This window comes from Eupeodes corollae, chromosome 2, assembly GCF_945859685.1.
Source record: "Eupeodes corollae chromosome 2, idEupCoro1.1, whole genome shotgun sequence".
NCBI classification, from domain to species: domain Eukaryota; kingdom Metazoa; phylum Arthropoda; class Insecta; order Diptera; family Syrphidae; genus Eupeodes; species Eupeodes corollae.
Window position 1 is genome coordinate 65,709,787 of NC_079148.1, and position 16,840 is coordinate 65,726,626.

Sequence of the window (16,840 nt, forward strand, 5' to 3'; positions counted from 1 at the left end):
TAAGATATACGAATATTTTTGGGATGCCAAATAAATTGATGTTTTTGCGCAGACACTTTTCCAAGAAAGAAAATTAAAACTTTCGGAATAAATTAACAATTATAGAGAAAAGAATTATGAAATTATTTTTTATTTTTCGGTTAAGTTTTTTGGCCATGGAATATGATAATATTGTTTTAATCGTTTTGTTAATATTTTTTCTTCATTCATTGTCTTAAGTTTTCTGCTTTATTTTTATTTTTTCGGGATAATTTAATAATTTAAAACACAAATTTTGAGAATAATGAAATTTTTGGAAAAAAGGAAATTATGTTCTTTGTTTATGAGGTTCAACGGACTATGACTATAAAAACAAGGTCGATTTTTGGTTCTTTTAAATGTTTTGAATCCATAAGTTTGGTGTTATAACGATTGCTTTTGCTCTAAGAAAACCTAAGACTCAGAATATCAATATCTTTTAAATTTTTTCAATTCCAAAATATATCAGATTTGATTGGATTTCCATAAAACTTTATTATTTGTTTGTACTTATGTATCTTACCTTAAAGGAACTGATATTTTCAAATTCAATCTCAGATATAAAATAACTTCTGTGTAGCATGCATATAAATCCAATTTAATGAAAGTATCTACCCTATTTACTTATCAAAAGTTCATTAAATGATGGTAGAGCATCTTTTGAGAAAATGTTTGAAAAAATTTCAAATTCCCTCAAGGTGCAATTATTCAAATGAATATGACAATTTAAAGCCATCCAATTAAGTAATGCACACCTCAGAACTTTAATATGCATTTTTCATTTCCTTTTTTTTTCATGAAACTTTGTCTTCCTCTATTTGTGCTTTACAGTGTGTTTTTAACAATTTTCCTTAACCTTATGAAAATAGTATACGTACATGCATACATATATGACATGGACATATTCATACAGGATAATTGCAAGGGAAGATGCAACATGTGTGTTGCACCATAACCTCAAGTGGTAACATTTATTTCATCTGAGAAGACAGAAATATGCATTTCAATATTGAGTGTCTTTTTTTGTAGAAAGTAAAACATATTTTCTTTTAATGAACTTTATGGTATCCTTAGGAAAAACAAGACATTTAATAAAAATTATAAAAAAAAAACATTTTCTTTGAAGATTTTCCGAGAATTTGTTTTCAACTTCTATTTCCCAATTTTATTTCAATCAAACAATCACAATTGAACTCAGAACCACTTCTGTAATAAAGGACGACCAAACAAGGATCAATTTTAAAAAATTGAATTTCCCATTTTTGATAACTGTTTTTCGTTAAGACTTGATGTTTCTTTTTTATTTTATTGTGTAATATTTGTTTTTATATTGAAACAAATTTAAAGATTGCTTTATTTCGTAAAAATTCCAATTAAAAAAGTATATCATGCATCACAAGCTAATAAAGGTAAACGTTAAAGAACACATACAAACTGTGCTGTTCGCAAAATGTTGGTGAAACATTTTATTACCCTTTTCGAAATCAGTTTTTAGTATTTGCAATAGGTAGCAACATGTCATTCAAACACTGTATAAAAATTGATGTTATTATCAATAAGACTCGTTACAGTAGTCCAATACAACCGAAGTGATTTTGTGGACATAAAGCCAATATTTTGTGCCTGTCACGTTTCCATTTGACAACACGTGAAATTTTTAAGAGACTAAATATTGCCCATGGAATTTGAAAAAAATATCATGTGACTACTAGGAGTCGTCGATATCGGTTCAGGACACCGGTGAACCTTAAAAACGATCTGTTTCGAGCTGCAGGCAAAGTAATTTCGTTAAGCTCAGTGAAAAAAAGCTCGTGAAAGCTGGACTTAGAGCACTCAAGTCGGTTAGGTTAGGTTAGATTAGGTTATAGTGGTTGTCCAAGATGGAAACGGACACACTTAGGCCAGTTTAATGGCCCATTGTGATACCACATGAATCTTGAGGCTTCCTCCTAAGCTCCATGGAACCAGCTCGAGTCCTTTCATAACGAAACGTGAGAGGCTGATTATACTGATATGATTTAGATCGTTTAGATCGTTAAAGAAGAATTCTCCTAGGTAATACTTGCGTTTTTCGAGCTAGAGCAGGGCATGTGCAGAGAAGATGAAGAAGAGCAGAGAAGATGAAGAACCGTTTCTTCATCTTCCTCGTCCGTACAGCTTCTGCAGAAGTCATCTGAGAATACGCCTAGTCTTGTGGCGTGCTTTCCTATTAGACAGTGTCCGGTTATGACACCTATTATCGAGCTTATATGCGATCTGCTTAGAGAGAGCAAGCACCTTGAACGTTTTAAATCCAGTGTTGGCCAGATGTTTTTTGTGGCTTGACACGTGGTGATGTTGTTCCACCTGGTGCCTGCGCCCCACACAGTGTCTTGCATTAGCAACAGTTTACAAGTAGCGATTGGTATGCCAGAACTTGCCAAACGTGGAAGGATGGGCTGTACAGTATCGTTCCTGGCGAGTTCCTCTGCCTTACAGTTACCTGCAATGTCTCTATGGCCCGGCACCCAGCAAAGGTGAATATTAAACTGTTGTGCCATCTCCATTAGAGATGATCGACAGTTATGGACTTTTATAGAGTTTGTAGAGACAGAGTCCAGAGATTTGATAGCGGCTTGACTATCAGAGAAAATACGGATATCAGATGTTGATATCGCGTTTTCTTTGAGCCAAGACAAGACTTCCTTAATCGCCAAAAGTTCCGCCTGCAACACGCTACAATGATTGGGAAGGCGGAATGAGAGACTTAATTTCAGTCGTTCAGAGTACACACCTCCACCAACCCCTTCTTTGGTTTTTGACCCATCTGTGTAAAAAATTTATTGACTCATCCTCCAAGAATGTCCTATCCTCTCAAAAAGATCTGGTAGGTATAGAAATCTGGAAGTTTCTGTCGAATTGTAGTTTGGGGATGGTGTAGTCTGTGTGCTTTAGAATTGATTCTAAGTACCTTAGAATTACGGAGTGGCAAATGTTGTTGTTAGTCCACTGCGACGAAGCATTGAGGCGAATAGCAGAGCGTGCTGCTATTTGTTTGCTAAATATGTCAAGAGGTGTAAGGTAGAGCAAGGTCTCCAGTGCCGCAGACGGGGTCGTGCGAAGCGATCCGCTTATACATAAGCAAGCTGAACGTTGGACTTTATTTAACTTATCACTGTTTATACCTTCCTCTAAAGCAGTCCACCATACTGCCACACCGTACGTTAAAATCGGTCTTATTACCGATGTGTATAGCCAATTCGTGATTCTGGGTTGTAAGTCCCATTTATTACCAATAGCTTTTTTGAGAGAAAAGAGAGCTACAGTAGCTTTTTTGACTCTTTCTTGTACGTTGCGTTTCCAATTTAGTTTTTTGTCTAAGACAAGACCCAATTAATAATTGGATTCCTTTAATATAAGCAGGGTTGACAAATGGAATTTTGTATCTCCTCGAAAATAAGACCAGATCGGTTTTGTGTGGGTTAACACAGGATCAGCCCAAAGTATTAGTCTTTTCAAGGCATTTTGTAAGAGTTCTTTTAGGATATTAAGATGCTTTCCTGAAACTGCTATAGCAACGTCGTCCGCATAGGCTATCACTCTGAAACCCTCCGCATCCAGACTAGTTAGGATTTCATTCACCACTAGGTTCCAGAGGAGAGGGGATAGAACACCACCTTGCCGTGTCCCTCTACTAACGAATCGTCTGCTAGAAGAGTTGCCCAGTTTTGAGTTAATTATTCTGCTAGAAAGCATTAAATGAATTAATTCCCGAAGCGAACTCTCTACATTTAGAGATGTTAGTGCAGATGTGATTGCAGATGTGTCCACGTTGTTAAAGGCACTTTCGATGTCAAGGAAAGCAACCATAGGGAACTCTTTATGATGGAGGGGTGCGTACTAAAATGTTTAACGCTGTTTCCACCGATTTACCTTTACAGTAGGCATGTTTGTATCAATCTTTCCAAGGTCTTAGGAAGGAATGATGATAGACTTATAGGTCGTAGATCTTTGGGACTGACTTGGGAGCATCTACCTGCCTTAGGTATAAAAACAACTTTAACTTCTCTCCATGCTGAGGGAACATGGACCAGGTAAAGTCTCAAGTCGGTACTGAGCCGGATTTTCCAAAAAGAGTCAAAGAAAACGTTTACTCTGGGCTCAGGAGGACCTAAATTTGACTCAAGACATGTGGAACAATGTCATCTTTTCAGACGAATCCAAATTTAATTAAGTAGGTAACTAAAAAATTTCATTTTTCGGTATAATCACTGTTTGCTCCCGTGACCAAACAATTTGAACTGCATAATAAAACGAAACCTCATTAAAAAATATTCGGTTATTTCGACACATTTGACAAAATTCGGAAAAAAAGTTTGATCAACATTTTTCGAACGGCACTGTAAACGAATAAAATTAAAAATATATTCAATCAATAAAAATACCAACAAAAAAAAGAACAAGCAGATGAGTTTTATAATGTCATTGCGATCATTTGTATTAATTGAAATGTTTGTTTTATATGCAAATTGATTGAATTAATATAAATGCATTCTTTTTTTTATTATATGTGAAAAACAAAAGGAAAACAAGAAGATAGTGAAATGAAAATTAATCGACATACGGTCCATGCATTTCAATTAGCTTTGCTTAATCGATATTTAATTTTAATTTATTTTTTAGACTTATCAAGGAGCTGACCAATTTATTCAAATTATAATTTTAAAAGCAAATAAAATGTGATCACATAGTTATAAAAGATATGACTTGCGTGCATCACAGTAGACAATTTGATGAGTTTTGTGGAGACCAACTATTATGTTTTTCAAATTATTCGAGCAAAATTAAGCTTTGAAAAAAAAAACGCATTTAAGAAAGAAATTATCCTGACTGGGTACATAACCCTATTAACAATGTAATGTAGAGTTTTCCAATATAAGGTTTCATTTTGAATATCCTTCTATTTGGACCATTTGAAACCCTGTAATCTTTTAACATTTAAAAAGTAAAACTTCGTCATTACTAAAAATGGAAAGTTTCACGCCCAAGAAAGAAAAGAATTGAATTTTAAAAGTGTTTTCTGATAGTGTTATTTATCAAAACAAATTTCAATTATTCACTGATATCATGTGATTACTATGCCAATGCTCCACAATCCATAATCAAAGACCTTTAAGGTATAATTCGTAACGTATCGATAGTCGAAAATTTTTGAATTAAGATAAGTTAATATATTTGTTACAGCTATGATTTGTGAAGAACCAGAGTCTAGTGACTGAAACTAACGTACATTCGTTTGTGTAAGTAATAAAACGAATTGAAGGGACCACAGATTTTTTGCCAAACAGAAACGGTTAATTGTAGAAGAACTTTTCCCAATACTTCGCAATGAGCAGAACCCGTAGGAAAGAAAATTTAAGGTGGCGCAAAACTTTAGGATGGCCGGTCTTAGCTCCAAGGGTTAGTTTGTATTTTTAACTAGGAGCACAACTTAACATAAAGAGTTTTTGAGTATCGCTTACAAATGTTCTTTGATATTCTGTAAACAAGAGTTATGAAATTACAATAACATAATGTGAAAACATCTTGACTACTTAAAGGGCTAAAGTGTCAATTTTTGCTATCATTTTTTCATCATTTAACTTTTTAATTTAGATACTGTAGAGTGAGACAATGAGGTAAAGGAAGTGAGTGCGTGGAAATAGTTTTCTTTGGAAAAAAACACATAAACATGCACACTTGGTGTGCGTGGAGGATGAGCTGTAGAAAATAAAAAAACACAGCGTTTGTTTTTTTTTTTAAATATATAGCGGGTTCCGCTTTTATTATTGATAAAGGTTGCTTAGATAACAATTGTTTAAAATACAAAGGATTGCAGAGGCTGAAGTATTCAGCCGAACTGCTCAATGCAAGAACCAATTGTGTCGATAGTTGGCCTTTGGCCCTTCTTTTATATTGCTCGAGAGCTTTTTTTTACAATGTTTATTTTTGTTTATTTTTTTTTATACAAAAGCTTTTTGTAAAGCTTGCGGCTTAAGGCATACTTGATCAAATTCAAATTTTGTATAACAGAAGAGGTTAGATTTATAAGACAAAATAATAAGTTAAGATTTGAAATATAATTAATTGTTATAAATTTAAATTTAATAAAAATAAGTAAGTGTTATAGTCTCCCCCTCTGGAACGATGATCGTCTCGATGGAGTGACAGGATTTTGTCTAATTCTTTGGTCGTCCTCTTTTACGCAGTCTTCGGACTGGTACTGCGGTGTTTTGTGTAGTACCACACTTTGTTATGGCGGAAGCATGATAGGTTACCATTGGTATTGCAAGGTCGTCCTTATGGGCGATTTGATAAGATGATGACCCGACTTTGTTTATGACTACATATGGGCCATCCCTTCGTGGTACAAATTTCGATGTTGTGTTTTTTGTTGCTTTACTCAAAACATGACTCGTTACCATTACCTCATCTCCCACTCTTATAACGGCTTGTGGATGTCTCTTCTTATCCACGTAGGCTTTGTTGTGGTCTTGTGTTTTTTCGGTGGTTTCGCGAGCGATTTGAAGGGTTTCGGATAGCTTTACCAGCTTTGGTGTTATCTGCGGAATGAAATTCTCAGATTCCGCGATAGTTCTTAGGTCATTGTTTACGTCATCGATTGTTCTGCATTCACGGCCGAAGGTTAAATATGCTGGCGAATACCCTGTACTTTGGCATTTAGAGGTGTTCATGGCAAATCGGATAGCAGGTAAGTTTTCATCCCACGTGTTATGTTCGTTTCCGACCAGGATTCCTAGTTGAGTTTTCATATCCCGATTTCTTCTTTCAACCGGGTTGGATTCAGGGTGGTATAGTGGAGTTAACGTGTGTTGAATGTTCAACCAATAAACCAGTTGCTGCATGAGAGCGGATATAAACTGTACTCCATTGTCTGATATGAGGCGTCTAGGAGTACCGTACCTTAAGAAAACTTCATTGAGAAGCGTTAGCGCGCAATTTTCTGCAGTGGCCTCTTTTAGTGGAAAAATTTCTGTCCACCTGCTGGCAACGTCTTCAATGATAAAGATCCATTGGTTACCTTCTTTGGTTTTCGGCAAAGGCCCGAATAAGTCAACAGCCAAGACCTCGAAGCGTTGGTTACTTGCTACTGTTTGTAATAAACCCACAGGTTTCTTATTTGTCGGCTTATATCGCTGACACTCGAGACACTTTCCCACATGCTTATTTATGTCATCCCTCATTCGGGGCCAGTAATACCGTTTCATAATCCGAGCAATAGTTCTGTCCACACCATAATGTCCTGCTGTGGCAATGTCGTGGTAAGTATGCAATATACCAGAGCGTTCTTTAGTTGGAACTACTAACTGGGCATCTTCGGAATCAGATTCAGGTGAATATCTATAGAGAACACCGTCATTCATGATGTAGCCTCGAGCTGTCCATCGGGGTAGATCCTCGTTATTTCCTTCAAAAGAGGCCATAATTGATTTTATTTCAGTGTCCTCAAGTTGTGCGTCTCGAATCTCTTTTGCTTTTCTAGATGGTATATCGATTCTAACGTTGCAGATCTCACAGGAGTTATTACTATGTTTAGCTTGACATGGTGGCCTTGACAACATATCGGCGACTTTGTTTGTATTGCCAGGGGTGTATTTGATGTCCACATTGTATGGCTGAAGTTGTAAAGCCCAACGAGCTAGTCTTCCGGTTGGAGACTTTAAGCTCATTAACCATTTTAGAGGTTGATGGTCTGTCAGGAGCGTGACCGTGGAACCTTCGATGTACCCGCGAAATTTATTAACTGCCCAGATGATTGCTAAGGCTTCGCGCTCTGTCGTCGAGTAGTTACGTTCTGCATCTGTTAACAATCTGGATATGTATTCGACTGGATGTTCGTTTTCCTTCTCCCCCTGGACCAAAACTGCCCCTATGGCATAGCTACTAGCGTCCGTTTTGAGATAGAAGGGTTTTTCTTCACAAACTTGCTGGAGTACCGGTGCTGATATTAACGCTAGCTTCAATGTGTCAAAAGCATTCTGTTGTTCAGTTTCCCACTTCCAGGTAGCATTTTTTTTGGTGAGGTTGCTTAGTGGTTTTGAAATCCCCGCAAAATTTTCTATGAAGCGACGGTACCATGAACAGGTTTGCAGAAAAGATAGTACCTCTTTAACGTTTCTTGGCTCCGTACGGTTTGAAATAGCTGCAGTTTTTTCAGGATCAACTTCTATACCAAGATTAGAAATCAAGTGTCCTAGATATTTCACGGTTGCACAACAAAATTTTGATTTATCTCTGTTGGCTTTGAGTTGAAACAGTACAAGACGTTTAAAGACTTTGGTTAGATGTTCACAGTGTTCAGAGAAACTGCTGGAGCAAATGATGATATCGTCCAAATAAATGAGTAGCCAACTGTTTGCAGAATCAAGCCCGTTTCGAAACTCTTCCATAAGTCTTATAAAAGTAGCAGGAGCGTTACGTAGTCCAAAGGGCATCCGGCGGAAACAGAACATACCAAATGGTGTTATAAATGCTGTTTTTTCTACGTCGGTGTCTGCGACTTTTATTTGATAGTAACCGCTTTGGAGGTCGAGTGTAGTTTTGTATCTTGTACTTTTTGTAGCATGGAGAGTATCATCAATTCTGGGAAACGGGTGTTGATCTGGTATAGTGATTTTATTAAGAGCTCGGTAGTCGATGCATACGCGAATGTTGCCATCTTTCTTAGGTACGATAACAACCGGAGCTGCCCATGGTGATTCACATTCTTCAATTATACCTTGGTTTTGCATTTGGTCGAGGGAGTCCTTAAGCTGGTTCTTTCTTGTATTTGATAGCCTGTAAGGAGTGGTAGCAATTGGTGGATGAGTGCCAGTATCTATTCTGTGTACTGCAAAAGGTGTCGGCTCTGCAAATGGTTGGAAAACTGTTTCATACTTTGAAATCAAGGAGTTGAGCTGGTCTTTCTCGGATCTTTCAAGATCTTGGCCTTCATCGTTACGTATTACAAAATCAATGGACATCAACACGATTTTTGTAAAGAATTCGTCAGAATCAGGCGGCTCTTCACTTCGTTTCATTTCTGGAAACAAGCTTTTTCCAGAGTTTCTTTCATTTGGAGATGATTCATTACGCAATGAGTCACGAAAGATGTTGTGAATTGAATGTGGTGAATACTCGTTGCTTTGGTTTCGATTTTGGATTTGCCTAGTGCTTAAAGACATACATGGCTCTGGTCCATAGCGTTCTTCGTAATCGTCAGGAGACATTGGAACTGGTGTTACAGGACTATAGTGGATTGGCAAATTTGTCTTCATCTGCATCGAATTGAATTCGGGAGTTTTCTTAAGTGGCGAAATCGGTTTAATCTGTCGTATGTACTCATCATACGATTGTATGCCTCGGAGCATGGTTTCCGATGGCGTGACAACAGTATTTGTTGTGTCAAAGAAGTCGAAAGTCTTTTTTGGTTGATCTTGGAAGTACCAAAGTCTTAGGCCCAGATTTAAGACCACACCATTTTCTTCTAGGAAGTCGATACCTATAAGCGTTCTGTTGTCTTTTGCTTTAGGCAGAGCAATGAAAGTTATTGGTCTTAACCTGTTACCGAATATTATTGTTGTTCGTGCTATACGTATATCACTCTTCTGTTGAACACTACCGTTCTGGCTGCAGTATCAAGGTAAGCTATACCGATTTCACCATGTGACATGATTGAAATCGTCGGTAAATCATTTCCTAGAGTGTTTTTTATTAAATTGAATGATACAGATTTAGGCCCTTTTGGTAACTCCTTACATGTTGGGCAATTGGATCTTAAGAAGCCGGGTGCTTTACACTTGTAACAGTGTATGCCTTGGTTTGATGGTGAACATGCCTATTTTACTGCGTCAGATTCTGCTTTTTGCTTTTTACGGCATTCCGCAATAGTATGACCGATATGCGTGCAATAAGAGCATCGTTTTTTGAGTTCAGTTTTGTCGTTGTACTGTTGTTTTTCAGCCATACTGTGCTCAATACTTCTTGCATGTTCGATCAGGTCCTGAAAAGTGACTACTTTTTCTCTGGGTACGCCATCCCTGATCGAAATATGTAGTAAACCATAAATCAAATCTAACATCATGGTTTCGCTTGGTCTCGGCGAGGGCAATTGCGCAAACAAAGCTCTTTTCTTGCAAATAAAATTGTCCGTAGGTTCTTTAGCTCTTTGCTTAGACTCGAAAATTTCAGAATAGATCCTATATGCTGGTTTGGTGGGAGCGAAAGCGTTTCTCAACAAAGAAATAACATCTTGCCAAGTATTTGCCTCGGATTTCACACCTTGCCACCAACTCCGAGCGTCATCATCGAGTAGAAGTGGGAACCCTTTTATTGCGTCAGCCTCAGTTCTATGCTCAACATCTTTGAAGCATGAAACCGTTGCGATAAATTCTTCAACTTTGACTGGGTCTCTTTCCTCTTTATACCTACTCGAGCATGTAGTAAAGCTACCTGGTCGTCTAGCCGATTGCATGACAGCAGTAAGCATACGCTGCATTTGATCTTCAGTGAACGCCATTGCGGTTTCCTGTTGGTTTTTTGCCAAACGTTTACTTCTTCGAAGATTTTCCGTGGTGTGTTTTGTTGTTGTAAAACTATTGCCACAAGATGGGCGCCAATGTAGAGTGAGACAATGAGGTAAAGGAAGTGAGTGCGTGGAAATAGTTTTCTTTGGAAAAAAACACATAAACATGCACACTTGGTGTGCGTGGAGGATGAGCTGTAGAAAATAAAAAAACACAGCGTTTGTTTTTTTTTTTTAAATATATAGCGGGTTCCGCTTTTATTATTGATAAAGGTTGCTTAGATAACAATTGTTTAAAATACAAAGGATTGCAGAGGCTGAAGTATTCAGCCGAACTGCTCAATGCAAGAACCAATTGTGTCGATAGTTGGCCTTTGGCCCTTCTTTTATATTGCTCGAGAGCTTTTTTTTACAATGTTTATTTTTGTTTATTTTTTTTTATACAAAAGCTTTTTGTAAAGCTTGCGGCTTAAGGCATACTTGATCAAATTCAAATTTTGTATAACAGAAGAGGTTAGATTTATAAGACAAAATAATAAGTTAAGATTTGAAATATAATTAATTGTTATAAATTTAAATTTAATAAAAATAAGTAAGTGTTATAATACCTAAAAAAACTCCAGCCAATTTTTAAATTTGCTCTTTTTATGAGCTGAAATACAATGATTTATAGGGCTTTTGGGTTTGTTTCATGTTAGAAATTGTGTTATTTTCAAAAAATAATGTATACTGCTCTTGTTGTCATTTCTATAAATTCTAAAAACTCTTCAAAAATATATTCTATTGCAAAAAACCTGAAAATGATAAAGTTTGCCAGAAAATAAATGAATACATTTCTACCGTATTTTCTTGTGAAGAAATTTCCGGTCTTTTATTACCAAATATCATTTTCCATCTGCTTGCTTATAGAGTCGAGCTGGTGCTAGAACACAAATTTTACAAAATTGTTGTTTTTTTGTGAATCTTTTGCAAATATTTTTATCAATATTCAATATTTCAGCAAAAATGATAAGGTCACTTGAGCGTAGTGTTGTAATCGCAACCTTAATATTAAATATTATAATCACTGTACTTGTCATTGACTTACTCTGAATTTATATATGAATTACGAAGTCTTGGTGTTCACCTCTACTTATCACGTAGACATGACGATACATCGTTAATAGACATGATGAACAGAAAAGGACCAAGATGGCTTCCCTGGGGAACACCAGATTGAGCAACAAAAGGTTCTGAAAGACAATTTCTAAATTTTACCTCATAGGATCTGTTTTCAAGCTATGATTTGATCCAATCTAAGAAAAATGGTGGAAAACCAAGAGCCTCAAGTTTATGTAATATAATTCCGTGGCTAAGTTGGTCAAAAGCTTTAGAGAAGTCAGTGTATACACAGTCAACTTTATAACCTTGTTCTAAAGCGTTTGAAAATATGTTTGAGCATGTGAGGAGATTGGTAACGGTTGATCATTTTTTCATAAAACCATGTTCTTGTTCGCAAATGATATTTTTACTAAAATATGCCACGCTTTCACAAGCAACTTGTTCAAAAAATTTAGGAATGCAAGAAATCTTTGCACTGGGCCTGTAGTTTGTTATATCAGCCTTGTTACCTTTCTTGAAAATTGGTGTTAGAAATGACTTCTTCTATATACTGGGAAATTTGCCTGTTTTTAGAGAAAGTTTGAATAAGAACGTAAGGGGTTCAACTAAAGCATTACTACACTTTTTTAGTACTATCGGGGGAATACCATCGGGACCGGCTGAGCAGTCATCATTCAACGCAGATAAAAGATCAAGGGCCGTACTCTGTAGCACAGGTATGTGACTACAGCTAGTTTGCGAAAAAGTGTGAAGATTATGAAAATATACTTCATCAACTTCTTCGGGGCTATTAACAAGTGGCTCACGGAAATTTGTTGCGAAAGCGTTACAGATATTAACAGTTTTATCTATCGAAAGGTTCTTGTAAGTGAAGTTAACTGAAAAGCCATCTGATTTTTTCTTTGAGCTGACAAGTTGACAAAATTTGTTAGGATTCTCTTTCAAAGAGGTGCCCATATCAGTAACATAACAAGCGTATAAAAGATAAGAAAGAGACTTAAATTAGTTAAAGAGTTCAAAACAAAAAGAGAAATTGATTGGAGACAGAGTTGAGATACGTTTTCCATTACTTATTTCTTTTATTTCGCAGTAAACGCAATTCTTTCGTGTACCAAGGATGGCTAAAGTTTGTATTTTTTGATTTCTTAAAAGGTAGATTTTTTTAAACAATTATTTAGGCTCTTATACAATATTGAAAAATTGAAACTGCTTCGTCAATATTAAAAAATATTGAAGTATCAGCAATTCCAGAAATGGTTAAATCTTCAGACAACAACTGGAAATTAGCTCTTCTGATGTCAAAATTATATAAGCAATCAAAGGAATATCTGTGTTCAGTAAGGTGATTACTTAAGTCAAAAAAAAAAATGTCCAAAGGGGGGTGATATTTGTCAATATTAGTAATTCCTGATCTTGATTCTAGAACAAGAGTACTAATAGCGTTAGAAGAAAAGACTAAATCTAGAATTCGATTTTTTGAGTTTTTAATACAGCTTGTTTGCTGTAAGTCAATAAGAAAGATTTTATCGAGAAGAGATAGTTCCATTTGTGAAGAGGAAGGAAAGGCTTCAAGGCAGGATTGGTCTTCGGATGAAATCCAGTCAATGTGTGGTAAATTAAAGTCACCTAAAAGTAAGATATTGGTGTCAGGGCTGCACAAATTTATAAGATAGTCTAATGCCAAGGAGATATCGTTATAAACAGACTCCAAACTTTTTGGAGGAATGTAAACATTTAAAATGAAAATAGTCTTAGTCTGTACCATTATCTTTACACATACAAGTTCAATTGATAATACAAATGGAAAAGATACAGAAGAAGAGAAATATGTATTTTTTACCGCTATGAGAACACCTCCACCTAAATCATTTCTGTAAATTTCGAACTCTTGGCTGAAAACTTCTGTGTGGGAAAAGTGAATAAAGCACGTTTCTGTCAAAACGAATACGTCATGTGGAAGTCCCCTTACGTTTTGGATAAGAGGTCAAGCCTGTTGAGTTTTTTGGCTTGGTTTTTTTTTTAACGAAACACCTCGCTTTTGACTTTGTGTAAATTCTTTGACTCACGTCTTTGCGGGCCATATACTTCTATTGCAAATTGAATCGAAGAACGTGGGATGCGTAACTAATTTAAAAGAAGAAACAAAGGTATTTGGTTTATTGATCTTAGTACACCTAATGGATGAGCTACAAGGTATGCTCTTGGTAGAAGCTAAGTGAGAAGTTAGTGAAGTTAGAGATATACAAATTATTTTTGGTTCCAAGGCAGCTTTGATATGAATGGAATTGTTTATTACTGTTCCAGTAACGGAGTCGCTAATGGAAGCTGAATTTAAGTCAAGAATTTGAGTTATATGAGGAGTCCCAGTGGCACAGAGTTTTCTCGGCTTCTTTTTTTAGACTTTTTCTTTTGTTTATCAGGTACACTTTTTGCGTTATTAACACCAGAGCCTGATTGCGCTAGAATATCTTCACTTGCAGAACATGAGGTAGACAGAATTTTGGGCCTAGCTAAATCTTCGGTCGATGTGGAACTATCAACCATAATGTTGGTATTCAGAATATGCATTTAATTTTCAAACTGCAGTATTAAATGAATTCTGTAGCACTTCAAAATCTTTAGAAAGTTTTAAAATGTCAGCCTCAAAGGAAGACATTTTAAAAGCTAGTTGAGATACAGACAGCTTACGGCAGTCGTTACAAATAAATATTTGTTAACATTACTGCACTTATTAATTTTTTAAATAACTTCTATTGCATATGTGTACATACACAATTCAACTTATAGTCTTGAATGAACATTTTTTTTTATTTGCTAATTTATGAATTACAATTAAAACTTAGACCTCAATGAAAAATAAATCGAAACGTGTCTTTTTTTATAAATTTGGACAAGCTAACCAACTGATTGTTTCAGTTTTAAATAAGCTTCAGTATTTTTAGAGTGGCTTTATAGATCGACCATTTGAAAAACTGCCAGAAGTCAAATCAAGGTACGTAGAACACATTTTAAAAACAAAACTGATATAACAATATTTAGAAAAACTTTCGGTACACTTTCCAAATATATTTAAAGAAAATCAAAATATGCAATAAATAAATACAATAAATTAGGTTTCCTGAGTGCGAGGAATATTGTCAGCGATTGAAGTCTTAAGTCTTAAATCGAATCCGAACAGCTATTTCGAGAAAGCATTTTTCATGACAAGAATAACTCTTGCAGGATTTGTCAATTCCTTGCAACTTAAAAGGTTGAATCTCAATAACCTAAAACGATTAACTAATTTTTATATCGTATTCGAAGACCATCCTTTTGTTGACTAACGTAAATGTGTGTAGTTTACAGTTCAATTTATGTTTTCGTTACGAATTTAATTTTTATTTGATAAACTTTACAACCTTCAAAAAATTTTAATAATAGCCCAAAAAAACTACACAACAAATTATAAAACTGTCAGAATTTCATAGTTATCCCAACTAACAAACAAAATCGTAAGTCATCATGAATTTTATTGAACAAAAACTCAATTCAATTGGATTCTCCAAATAATATTTTTATAGTCCGTTTTTCCTTCGACACAAAAGAAACTTTTGAAATAAATCACAAATTGACAGAATAGTAAAATACAATAAATCAAACCCTCCGATGAAATTGGGTTTTCTTGTTTTCCCACATTCAAAAAGACCAATTCAAAGAAAACCAAGAGCAAAACTACTTTTTACAATCCTCTGAGACCAACATGAGAAGTTCATTTACCCACAAACTACCATTAGGCTAAATAAAATTCCCAGACGTGTTGTTAGGGTTTGGGTAGGGTACTGGGCACTATACTTATGGGTAATAACACAAAATCACAATCAGATCTAATCTCTAGGTATTTCAAGGATAATTCGCAACAGGTATGTGTATATGTATTTATAGGTATAACTTTCATTCAGTACAGAAATTGTAACACCCCTATTACATGTCTTAATGACAGACAGCAGTTATACCTTACATACATTTATACTTATACCTTACCCATCTTACTATGTATCAAATGACATAAAAAAGCCTTTATCACAATAACAACAACAACGGCTTCAAAACATACACATTTTCCATTCTTTGTTGTTGTTGCAAAAACAAGGACTAAAGAAAAAGATAATAGCTTTACGTGTATCCATTTAGCCCGGATTATTTCACGTTGTGTGATGGAAAGGTCAAAGTTTCAATTTGACCTTTAATTCATCGGACATGATAGCTTTTCCAATTTCCCATTCCCTGCCAAAGCCCATATCAATTCGGTTTAAGGAGACTTAATAAAACCAAAACCAAAATCAGCCCAAATCCAAGACCCTCATGTTCTGTTCTGAAATTTTCTTTAATCTTCGTTAACCTTTATAGCTCGCACTTCTTTTGTCTCCCAACTTTTCTGCTTTTTGCATTAATTTTAACATTAATCCAATAGCTTAAAGCTTAGACAATAGAAAAAAGAATTGAAGGTGTGTATATGTGGTTTTATAATTTGAAATTATTTTATTTGTTTGCCAACTTTTAAGTTGCGGAACTGACAGTTCTTATTGTTGTTGTTTCTGTTGTACTATAAGCAAGCTGAATTTCATTTAGCTATGTTATATTGTGTATATGTTACGTAGGTTTAACAACTTTTCATTTTATCGCTTTGTTGCTCCCGAATTCAATTAATTCTCAAGGTTTGCCTCGATTTAAAGTGATTTATCAAAAAAAAAACCCTAAATTGAAACATTTTAAACGAATAAAAGAATAAACGACTACGAATTCGGGTACGTGTTGGAAAAGTTTAAGAAAAAAAGGATAATTGAAAATTGCAATACAAAAATTCATCTCCATCTGCTGTTGAAGGATATTTTCTATTTTCTGTTTTCTATTTAAAATGTCCATCGAGCATGGAGAAATATTATTTTGCAATTAAGTGGTAATTTATTTAGTTTTTTAAATTATTTGTTTCATTTAAAGAGAATACGTTTTTTAGAAATACGTATTTAAAATATATAAAGAGCAAATTAAATTAAGAACACTTATTGCATAATTATGGATATTTTGTCTTTGTAGGTCACATGACTTTGCTTTGATAGCAAAAAAAAACATTTTTAAACAACTTTTTAAATGCAGACTTTTTGCAAAATAAGCCTTTTTGAAAGTAGAAACTACTTAAAG

The 16,840-nt window shown here is 35.2% G+C and overlaps 2 protein-coding genes across 8 annotated transcripts in view; both read right to left on the minus strand.

Moving 5' to 3' along the window:
- LOC129946580 (uncharacterized) overlaps positions 1-16,840 on the minus strand; it is a 490,943-nt gene that overhangs the window by 304,588 nt on the left and 169,515 nt on the right. The window lies entirely within an intron of this gene.
- On the minus strand, positions 9,875-10,555 carry LOC129944972 (activity-regulated cytoskeleton associated protein 2-like). Its single transcript, XM_056054632.1, has one exon. The coding sequence runs from the start codon at positions 10,553-10,555 to the stop codon at positions 9,875-9,877; it is 681 nt and encodes a 226-aa protein (XP_055910607.1).